Source organism: Podarcis pityusensis, assembly GCF_964106645.2.
Source record: "Podarcis pityusensis genome assembly, chromosome: 13".
NCBI classification, from domain to species: domain Eukaryota; kingdom Metazoa; phylum Chordata; class Lepidosauria; order Squamata; family Lacertidae; genus Podarcis; species Podarcis pityusensis.
The window spans coordinates 18940080-18951831 of NC_138038.1; the positions used below are offsets into that span (position 1 = coordinate 18940080).

Below are 11752 nucleotides of genomic sequence, written 5' to 3' on the forward strand. Positions count from 1 at the left end.
TTTTGGAGCTTTTGTTTTTGCTATTTTTTGCATTTTTCTTTGTGTGGCTTTTTCATTTTTTTGACTGTGGCTTGTTCTTTGGTTTATGGGACTGACTTGTGCCTGTGGCTTGTAACTTCATTTTTGTGACTTGTTTTTATGACTGTGTGGAACCCAGTTCAGCTACTGATTGATTGTGTGACTGCAGAAATGGATAAAAGCCCCACATCCAAACAATGACTATCATCAGGGCAAATAAGAATTTTTTAAATATATCATCTACATTACTGTCTTATTTATTTTATAGTGTAGTACATTGATTATTGCTGGAATTGATTAATCCATTTTGCATTACTTTCTATGGGAAAGCACGTCTTGGTTTTGGAACGCTTTGGTTTTGGAACGGATTAAGTTTGGGAACCAAGGTACTACTGTATTGGAGACTGCATGTTGGCATTATGCCTAGGGAATAGGGGTGGAAGGATCTCTCAAATTTGATTCTCTCCATTTCTCATTTTCCCAATGTTAAATTCAGTTGTCCGCATTTCTGCAGCAATTTGTGCTCCCACCACTGCTCCCTGGGCTCTGAGCCTTCTTCCCTTGGTAGTTTCCCAGCTGGTTCCTTTTGTTTGCATTCCTGTGGTTTTTTACAATTTGTTCCTGCAATTGTTGGAGGTTCTCTGTTGCAAATGACCACAGTCTATTGATATTCAATGAGATCCAGCAGTTCCTTGCATTTCCAATTTTTCTCCATGGTACAGATAGGTTGGTCTGACTCAAGGTTGTGGAGATTATTTGCAAACGCAGAAATAAGTTTAAAGTCTTACAACTGCAGGCAATACATATTGTGTCCCTAGAAAAATATCATCATAAAACAGCTTATGAGATGTTGTGAAAGATCTATGTTAATATACCCCTTTGCCATTCCCAGGAAACAATTTTTCGTTCCTTCGTCAGATAAGGTTTCTGCTAATTAGAAAATGCAAAGGGCGCCGGCCTTTGAAAGCTTCTGTCATACTTGTTAACCTATAAAGTGCCACAATACACTTTTCTTTTTGCTGCAATGGACTAACACGTTGAAACCCCACCTGGGCAATCTTCTAAATGACAAATGCAAGTTTGCAACCTAGGAAGATGCCCAATTTTTGCAGCAAAAAAATAATCACAGACTGAATGAAATGAAATGAAATGCAGTATCTTGTTATAATGACGCCACTTATTTACTTGTTTAGGTGATCTAAATACATTTATGGATTCATTTATTAAATGTATACCATCCAACAAATTTTTAGCGTAGGTTGTCAACAAATATCAAAAACACAGTAAAGGGACATAATAAAGTGTCAGGGACTGGGTACTTTTTATCAGATGTGGTGGACATGTGGGGAAGTAAAAGCTTTCTGGGAAATTATATATAATGAGCTGAAAAAAATGTTTAATATAACTTTTGTTTAAAAAATCCGGAGGCTTTTTTGTTAGGAAGTATAGACGTGGAACTACCCAAAGAAAATAAAAGACTGTTTAAGTATGCAACAAAAGCAGCAAGTATGGTTTTCCCAGTAGTGATGTATGGAAGTGAGAGCTGGACTAAAAAGAAGGCTGATCGCTGAAGAATTAATGCTTTTGAATTATGGTGCTGGAGGAGACTCTTGAGAGTCCCATGGACTGCAAGAAAATCAGCCCTGAGTGCTCACTGGAAGGATCCTGAAGCTGAGGCTCCAATACTTTGGCCACCTCATGAGAAGAGAAGACTCCCTGGAAAAGACCCTGGTGTTGGGAAAGATGGAGGGCACAAGGAAAAGGGGACAACAGAGGACGAGATGGTTGGACAGTGTTCTCAAAGCTACCAGCATGAGTCTGATCAAACTGTGGAGGCAGTGGAAGACAGGAGTGCCTGACGTGCTCTGGCCCATGGGGTCACGAAGAGTCGGACACAACTAAACGACTAAACAGCAGCAGCAGCAGCAGCAAGGATGCGCCTAGCCCAGAGATGAAAAGAAGAAAAAGTACCGACCAGAGAAGAGTGGCAGATCAAGCTGATGGAATATGCAGAAATGGCAAGACTGATGGGAAAGATGAGAAACCAGGAAAATCAAGTTTTTCTAAAAGACTGGAATAATTTTTAGCACATTTGAGAGACCGCTGTAAACAGCTGAAATCATTGGCAGGAATACAAGGACACTTGTAAAGTAACATGAACTTTGGAAACCATGATTATATAATAGATAGATTACATTAAAAGATGCAGGAACAAAATATAGAAATGGAACCCATGGAGGGAAGGAAGGAGGTCTGAAGGTTCGAAAGAACCATTTATTATTATTATTATTATTATTATTATTATTATTATTATTGGAAATGTTATGTCTGTTGTGTATAACTCTTATGTAAAACCAATAATTTTGTTTTACAAATTCAAAGTGTTGGTGCTGACCTTTAAAGCCCTAAACGGCCTCAGCCCAGTATACCTGAAGGAGCGTCTCCTCCCCCGTTGTTCTGCCTGGACGCTGAGGTCCAGCTCCAAGGGCCTTCTGGCAGTTCCCTCACTGCAAGAAGTGAGGTTACAGGTAACCAGGCAGAGGGCCTTCTCGGCAGTGGCACCCACCCTGTGGAACACCCTTCCATCAGATGTCAAGGAAATAAACAACTATCTGACTTTTAGAAGGCATCTGAAGGCAACCCTGTTTAGGGAAGTTTGATTTTTTATCAATTTGATTTCATTTTGATTTTTAGGAATGTTTGATGTTTTATTGTGCTTTTAATATTCTGTTGGGAGCCACCCAGAGTAACTGGGGAAACCCACCCATATGGGTGAGGGAGAAACAAACAAACAAATTTGTTGTTGTTGTTTTAAAGAATCAAAAAGTAAACTTGGCAGAATTTTTTAGTCCGCGGTGAGATTTTTCTTGGTCACCTAAACACTGAGTGCATATAGAACCTCAGAATATTTGCACAGTATCCTACTGAAATTTTCCACCAACCCCTTAGATTTTGACATGGCCACCCTTGCCAGATAGAAATGTGGCAAGTCTGTGGCTGATGGATTTCAGCAGCCTCTCTTCTCCCAGTAGACAGCTAGACACCACGGTGAAGTTTAGAAGCAGGGCAACGTCCCTCTCCTCTCATCAGACAGATCACTGGAAGAATCTCAGTCCTGAAAGTTAAACATTGCTTATCAAGGCAACAGAATACTTGATCTGAACCGATCCTTGCCTCCCAGCTCTTTCATATGCTTGTGCATGTCACAATATTCACTGGCACTGAGACCAAGAGGCGGCTTCTTTCGCTGTGTGAGTGAAGCCTGTCTCTCTTCTGAAACTTTGCATCTTACCAGTTTCGGGGGATGAGCACAAACCTGAAGAGTATATATGCCTTCCTCCTTCAGTGTGAGATCTTAGGACTGTGTGAAGCCCCATTATCCTAGTCCCCCCCATCAGAAGCTCCAGTTATTTAATCCTACAAAGAGCTTGGCTCAGGTCCACAGTTGCTGCCTCTCTAAATTCTGCCCCCCCCCCACTGTCAAGGTTCACCCTGTTCCCCGTTCAGCTTCCCCCTCCCTTAGCAAGTGCAGCGCCTGTTCGCTCAGCAATCAAGGTGGCTGATTCAGAATCGCATCGATCAACACATGATGGGTGAGTGAATGACTGGATGAGGAGGGAGGGGAGGAGCCTCCCCCTCCTTAATTTACCCACCTACCATGGATATAAACCCCTGGCTGAGAGAGAGCTGCTAACAGAGGCATCAGCAAGAAGCAACTTGAAACTTGCAGAAGGGCTGGCTGAATCCTACTTGCACCTGTCTGCATCTACCTTTGCACCTGTTCCTACCTCCTTTTGACAGTGAGTATCTGGGACAGGCAATTGTTGGTTTGGATGGGGGTGGGGGAGTCCCTTCAATCTGCTGCTGCACTTCTTTTCAGGGAGGGAAATAAAGTTGTGGGGACTAGGGAATAAAGCCGAAGCATGACTTAATTTCGAAAAGCCGAGGGCTGCTTGGGGTTCCTGAACACAACAGGATGGCAGGTGTTTTTTGGGCACATGCTCCTCTTCTGCTTGCTGTTTCCTGACATTTTAGTAGCAGGTGGTTCGAGCGACTGAGCTGCTTTGCTGAGCCTAGAGATCAGGGGTCAAAAGAGAAAGAGGCTGTTTCAGGGAACCGGACATTTCTGCTGGTTGAACATTTGACAGCAGCGTGTTTGTACGCAGTTACGTCCACACTGAGCATCTGCCAGTGTTCTGTTTTCCGGGCAGTTTAGGAAAGCCTGTTGGCCATGCCAGATCTCAACAAGGTGGCAATGTATTAACGTAAAGCTGGCAGTTCCACAAGGGACTATGGGGTGCTTTTGCAGGGCTCACCTGGCAGCCCTGGGTTAGTTCAGGCTGCTTAGCAGGCTTTGTGCGTTCTCGTCTGTTTCCTTCCAGATGGTGGCCTCTCTGAAGCCCTGGCCTCTTGTGATCGCCGTGACCCTGTGCGTCTTGTTCTGCCTGGGGACCTTAGTGGATGCCTACCCTCCCAAGCCGGAGAGCCCCGGAGAAGATGCTTCCCCAGAAGAGATGGCCAAATACTTCTCAGCTCTCCGGCATTACATCAACTTGGTGACACGGCAGAGGTGAGCAGGGTCGTGTGGGTTTGGGTGTGCAGTAGTGGCTTCTTATGTACCAGGGAAATGAACACACATAGACACACACACACACATCCCTGCTGCCTGCCTGAACGTTGGTGGGGAATGGGCATTGGGTGTAGAGGTCCAAAGGAATGGAGGAAAGGCTTTAGCTCCCTGCCAAGTAGAGCACACATTCTTAACATTCCCCAGGTGAAGGAGGCAGAGGGAGGGAGTCAGGGCAAGGCTGCTGTCTGAGACTGTATCCAGCTCACTAGCATCCTTGTCTGTCATCAGTTGTGAAGCTGCAAGGAAGCCATGGTGAACCCTTTCGAAATATGACACCTTTCTTCAACCTTAGACTGTTCCTGTGCCAGGTTTCATTTTCTCTGTGTTGTGAAAGCTTGCTAACAGCTTTCCAGCCCTCCAGCATTTCTCCAATGAAAATAGGGACGTCCTATTTACTACTACAAGGGACACGGGTGGCGCTGTGGGTTAAACCACAGAGCCTAGGACTTCCCAATCAGAAGGTCGGCGGTTCAAATCCCCGCGACGGGATGAGCTCCCGTTGCTCGGTCCCTGCTCCTGCCAACCTAGCAGTTCAAAAGGACGTCAAAGTGCAAGTAGATAAATAGGTACCGCTCTGGTGGGAAGGTAAATGGTGTTTCTGTGCGCTGCTCTGGTTTGCCAGAAGTGGCTTAGTCATGCTGGCCACATGACCTGGAAGCTGTACGCTGGCTCCCTCGGCCAATAAAGCGTGATGAGCGCCGCAACCCCAGAGTCAGCCACGACTGGACCTAATGGTCAGGGGTCCCTTTACCTTTACCTATTTACTACTACTACTACTACTACTACTACTACTACTACTAATACCCTGCCCATCCAACTGGGTTTGCCCCAGCCACTCTGGGTGGCTTCCAACATATATAAAAACATAATAAAACATTAAACATTAAAAAACCCTTCCCTATACAGTGGTACCTCTGATTGCGAACGGGATCCGTTCCGGAGGCCCGTTCGCAACATGAGCAGAACGCAACCCGCAGCAGCACATCTGCGCACGTGCGGGCTGCGATTCGCCGCTTCTGCGCATGTGGGTGACATCATTTTGCGCGCCTGCATATGCGCGAGCAGCGAAACCCGGAGATAACACTTTCTGGTACTTCTGGGTTGCCGTGGGACGCAACCTGAAAAAAACGTATCATGAAGCAAACATAAGACGAGGTATGACTGTACAGGGCTGACTTCAGACGTCTTCTAAAGGTTGCATAGTTACTTGCCTCCTTGGCTTGAGGGGGTCACATGACTCCATACCCTCCAACATTTCTCTGATGAAAATAGGGACGTGCTAAGGAAAAGCAGGACATTCTGGGATCAAATCAGAAATTGGGAAGGCTTCTGCAAATCAGGAAAGCAGGGACACTTGGAGGCTCTGCAAACAGTTTTTATCTTCTGCTGAGTGTGTGTGTAAGTTAAGAAGGCCCATGAAGCATGTTCTTAATCCTTATTTGCCTATGCAAATTATCACTACTTTGTCGAGTACGTTAACAATGGTCTGTGAGCCCACAGAGTGTAGCTTTTCATTTGCAGAGATTGCTGAGCCCTGCAGCTTTTAAAGGCAGCCAATCAGCAGCCCAGCTGCTTAAAAAAAAAAGCCCATTTCAACACCTCCACCATTAGCACCAACTGCCTGGTACAGCCCATTAACTGTCATCTCCTAGAAACTTAATTGGAAATCCGACCCAGGAGGCGATTAGCAAGCCCTTGCCCCTCTGGGTTGATTCATTTTGTCTCCATGTCCTTCTTGAACTCCTGACCCAGTTCTGAACCCAGGGGAGCTGTGGATCTGATTTCTGCAAACCACAGAACGGCAGCGCATATATTCCTGCGGGGGGGAGGGGGAGCACAAGCCTTTTAGAATCCACTGATAAATGCCCACCTTTGCAGGGAGAGTCACACCCTAAGGGTCAGCTCATGCAACCAATCTTCTTTGTTGCTCTTCTTTGACCAGCCTTCTTTGGGGATGTTCAAACACAGGCAAGATTTGCAATGCAGGTTTTGCACTTGAGTTGCGTGCCCAAACCATTATATTGGGAAGATTTTAATGTTTGACATTTTGTGATGTCTTTATATGTGCTGGAAGCTGCCAAGAGTGGCTGGGGAAACCCAGCCAGATGAGTGGGGTATAAATATTATTATTATTATTAAAGGTTGTTTAGGGCTACCTGAAGTTTCTACCCTCTGCTTCAAAATTCCTTGCTAATAATAATAAGAATAATAATAAGAATAAGAATACTAAATAATTTCTTATTTATACCCTGCCCATCTGGCTGGGTTTCCCCAGCCACTCTAGGCGACTCCCAACAGAATATTAAAAGCACAATAAAACGTCAATCATTAAAAACCTCCCTAAATGGGGCTGCCTTCAGATGTCTTCTAAAAGTCAGATAGTTGTTTATTTCCTTCACATCTGATGTGAGGGTGTTACACAGGGCGGGCACCACTACCAAAAAGGCCCTCTGCCTGTTTTCCTGTAACCATACTTCTCACTGAGAGGGAACCACCAGAAGGCCCTCAGAGCTGAACCTCAGTGTCCAAGCTGAATGATGGGGGTGAAGGCGCTCCTTCAGGTATACTGGGCCCAAAGGTGTAGACATGGGTGGTGATGCCCCGGTAGCTCATTCTGTACATGCTTAGAGTCATTCCTTTCTTATCCTTGCTCCATCTGTTGCAAGTTCAGTGTGGGGCTCCTGCCTTGTAGCTGCTGAAATTAGGTGGCAGGGAGAGGAAGAGTAAAAATCTGGACATCTCTCCAAGGATACTTCTAAGATGGCACTAACTCAGTCCTTCCTCTCCATCCCTCTCTCTGCACAAGGTATGGCAAGAGATCCAGTCCAGAGAGCTTGATGTCTGAACTCATTTTTGGAGACAGCAGCAGCAGCAGTAGCAGCAACAGTGACCACAACATGAGATCACGGTGAGTCCTCTTAGCATTGCAGGGCATAGCTGTTTTTAGAGTACCGGAAGCCATTTGTACCTGACCTGGATCCTATTCTTTCTAAAGGTGTGGGTGGCGCTGTGGTCTAAATCACTGAGCCTCTTGGGCTTGCTGATCGTAAGGTTGTCAGTTCGAATCCCCACGACAGAGTGAGCTCCTGTTGCTCTGTCCCAGCTCCTGCCAACCTAGCAGTTTGAAAGCACACCAGTGCAAGTAGATAAATAGGTACCGCTGTGGTGGGAAGGTAAACAGCGTTTCTGTGCGCTCTGGTTTCCGTCACGGTGTTCCGTTACACCAGAAGCAGTTTAGTCATGCTGGCCACATGACCTGGAAAGCTGTCTGTGGACAAACTCTGGCTCCCTCGGCCTGAAAGTGAGATGAGCACCTCAGCCATAGCTCTCAACTTTCAGATTTGAAAATAAGGCACCAGCAGCCTCACCTGTCCCAGGGACAGTCTACGGGATATCTAACAATCCAGGATAGCAGCAGGAAGCAGTGGTAAATGGCACCGGAATAAGGGAATTTCCCGCAAAAAAAGGGAAGGTTGACAGCTATGGCCGCAACCCCGTAGTTGCCTTTGACTGGACATAACTGTCCAGGGGTCCTTTACCTTTCATTTTTACCTATTCTTTCTAACCACAACAACCTTTAAGGATTGCTAAATAGGAAGGAAAGAACATTCTCTAAATGCTCAGATACCTTTCTGTGTGATTACTGTGATGTCTAATCTGTAGAAACAAAGGTGAGTTTAAGACTCAGACTTGCTTGGAAGCCACCTCCATCTTGACCCAGTGCAATGTTCCCCCCCCCGCCCCCCGCAACCCCCCGAAAGATTACTCATCACTAGGAAAGCAGCATTCTGCACTTATCCAAAGGAACCTCCCTGCTACCCCCTGCTAAACTATAATTATGTTTATATGCCACCTTCTCCTCAAAGATGGTGCGTGTGGTTCACTTTTATCCTCACAACAACCCTGTGAGGTGGGCTGGGCTGAGAGGCAGTGACTGGCCCAAGGCCACCCCAGGGAGCTTTGTGGCTGAGTGGGAATTCGAACCGAGGTCCTGCTCCAGCATTCTGACTGTTACACCACACTGCCTCTGAAGACAAATGCGGAATAATCTCAGGAATCGTGCACTGCGGATTCAGAGCCGTGCGTGATCCAGTGCAATTATTCCATCCTTTTATCTTTTATGGCCCTATCTAGCACATCCTTATTCAGATCTAGCACATTCAGCGACACTGAAAAAAGGTTTATATGAAACATATACAGTGGTACCTCGGGTTACAGACGCTTCAGGTTATGTGATTTTGGGTTGCGCCCTGCGCCGAACCCAGAAGTACCAGAACAGGTTACTTCCGGGTTTCGGTGCTTGCACATGCGCAGAAGTGCTAAATCACGCTTTGCACATGCGCAGAAGTGCCGAATCATGAGCCACGCATGCGCAGATGCATCTCTGCGGGTTGCGAATGTGCCTCCCGCACCGATCACGTTCGCAACCCGAGGTTCCACTGTATTTAACAATGCAATATCATTTAAGCCAGGCTTTCCCAAACTTGGGTCTCTAGCTTCTTTGGGGACTGCAGTTCCCATCATCCCTGACCGCTGGTCCTGCTAGCTAGGCATGATGGGAGTTGTAGTTCAGAAACAGCTGGCGACCCAAATATCAGGCGGCAGAGGAACCAACCCCCACGGCAGGTTACCAGGAACGGATAAGAGAAGGAAAAGTCCTTATCATCTGCTTTTCATTCAATATTCACAGAGAGAGGCTCTTGCAATAATGGCATTTTCCCAAGTAAATCTTCACTTCCCTTCTCTTCCACTTCCCCATTCATCAACAGCACTCCCCCCCCCCATGGTCTCCAAGCCCTTTGCTCTCCTACTTTTAAGGCCTGCCGGGTTCTAGGAGGTTGTGGGTCTGGAATGCTTTCTAGTGATAACTCCACCCTTGCCTATTCAGAAACAGAAGTAAGTCATAGTTTAGCGGAGCTTACTCCCTGGAAAAGGGGTATTGTCAGGCAGCAGAGGAACCAACCCCCTCTGCATGTTGCCAGGAACTGACAAGACAAGGAAAGGTTCTTACCATCTGCTTTTATTCAGTATTCACAGAGAGAGGCTCGGGAATGTGGCCTCTCAGAATTATGGTGTTGCTCAGAGTCAAACCCCACTCCCTCCGTCCCTCCCACTTCTCATGAGTCATCACTACGGGTGTTGAAAAGTGCCTTTGGCCTTTAATAATAATAATAATAATAATAATAATAATAATAATAATATTTTATTTATATCCCGCCCTCCCCAGCCAAAGCCGGGCTCAGAGCGGCTAACAACAGTAAAAATAGCACCATTTACATAAAAACACAGTCAATTAATTGAAATACATTCTAAAATCAGTTCAGAATCAAATTAATGGCAACCGTTGGGCTAGAGTTCTATGAAGATTACAGAAGGAGAGAGGGGGGTCAGACTGTGCCTTGGCCAAAGGCCTGGTGTAACAGCTCTGTCTTGCAGGCCCTGCGGAAAGATGTCAAGTCCCATAGGGCCCTGGTCTCTTGTGACAGAACGTTCCACCAGATCGGGGCCACGGCTGAAAAAGCCCTGGCTCTGGTTGAGCTCTTTGCTCTCCTACGTTCAAGGTCCGCCATGTTCTGGGAAAGGGTGTTTGTATCTGGAATGCTTTCGAAAGACACGGTGTCCATCAGCTGTCCCCCTCCTCCTCCCCCTCCTCCTCCTCCTCCTCCTCCTCCTCCTTCTTCTTCTTCTTCTTCCACCTCTTCCTCCTCCTCCTCTCCCATTATTTCCCCACTATCCCCCTCAACTGCCTCTGAGCTGTGACCTCCCTCAAACCCCAGTTGTAATTCTGAATTCTGAGAGCCAGTGTGGCTAAGATTGGTAGACTCGTAATCTGGTGAACCGGGTTCGCGTCCCCGCTCCTCCACATGCAGCTCCTGGGTGACTTTGGGCTAGTCACACTTCTCTGAAGTCTCTCAGCCTCACTCACCTCACAGAGTGTTTGTTGTGGGGGAGGAAGGGAAAGGAGATTGTTAGCCGCTTTGAGACTCTCTAGGGTAGTGATAAAGCGGGATATCAAATCCAAACTCTTCTTCTTCTTCTGAACTGTCTTCTTCTTCTCTGGAAGGGTCAGGCTGGAGATGGCGGCTCCACCATTCTCCCTCTTCCCAGTCCCTAACACCAAGTTTTGGTTTAAAGCACCAACCCTGTGGTGTGCCATTGCTCTTGATGGATCTGGGAGGGTGGGTGGCCTTGTTTTTGGGACAGGAGCAGCGAACCTCGCTCCTTCCAGTGCAATTGTGTGATTCTTCCTTTCCTTCCTGCAGATTTGATGATTCCTATGGATGGTGACGACCTTCGCACACCTCGGCCGATGGCCCGCCGGCTGCCACTTTTTAGACGTTCCAATTCTGTGGTGTCGTTTTGCGGTTTTTTTATTTCATTTTAAAGAAAAATAATCAACCCGTGAAGAGAGCCGAAACTTTTCTTTGAAGAGACCCTCTCCTCTCCCCCCACTTAGATTTTCTCCACTTCGTACTCGTGAGGCTTGGGGAATCATTTCCCCTCCCCAGACAACACTACAATAAAGCCATGCCTCCGTCTTTCCATAAAACAGCAGGGGGCGACACAAGAGATCTTTGTGTTTGGGGACAAGGTGGGGGTGGGGGTGGGCTGCCTTTGTGGTGACCTAGGTTATATTCGTAGTGACGTCTGTGTTGACTCACCAGTGCAAGAGCCTACTATGTCTCCTCTGGGTTGATCTTTATTTTATACACCATTTGTGTGTGCGTGTGTATGTGTGGTTATGGGTGAATGTATGTAAATGTATGCATTTTCAATGAATTTTCTCTGCATCCACAATAAAAAGCAAGTTTAATGGAGAAGCCTCCTGGAATTTTTCCTTTTTTATGCTCTCTCTCTCTCTTAAAAATATATTATTTTAATTACATTTCCCCAATTAACTTCAAATCAAATAATTACATAACATCTTTGTTTCACGGATGGGCTTCCCACTCACACTTCCATAGTGTTTTTATTCAAACCCTTTTTTTCTTTCTTTTTTGAAATCTTTTTTATTTGATTCCCCCCCCCAATACAGAGTTATAAGAATCCAAATATATATCCATATATAGAGATTTCTCCGAATCTTAGGACTCCCCCTCCCTG

At 46.2% G+C, this 11752-nt stretch overlaps 1 protein-coding gene across 1 annotated transcript; it reads left to right on the forward strand.

Moving 5' to 3' along the window:
• The first annotated feature begins 3692 nt into the window (after positions 1-3692).
• Positions 3693-11469, forward strand: LOC308462135 (goannatyrotoxin-Vere1-like). Its single transcript, XM_080979563.1, has 4 exons — positions 3693-3818; positions 4401-4588; positions 7455-7556; positions 10912-11469. Exons 2-4 carry the CDS (start codon positions 4401-4403, stop codon positions 10934-10936), a joined length of 315 nt encoding a protein of 104 aa, XP_080835689.1. The 5' UTR covers positions 3693-3818; the 3' UTR covers positions 10937-11469.
• Positions 11470-11752: the final 283 nt, after the last annotated feature.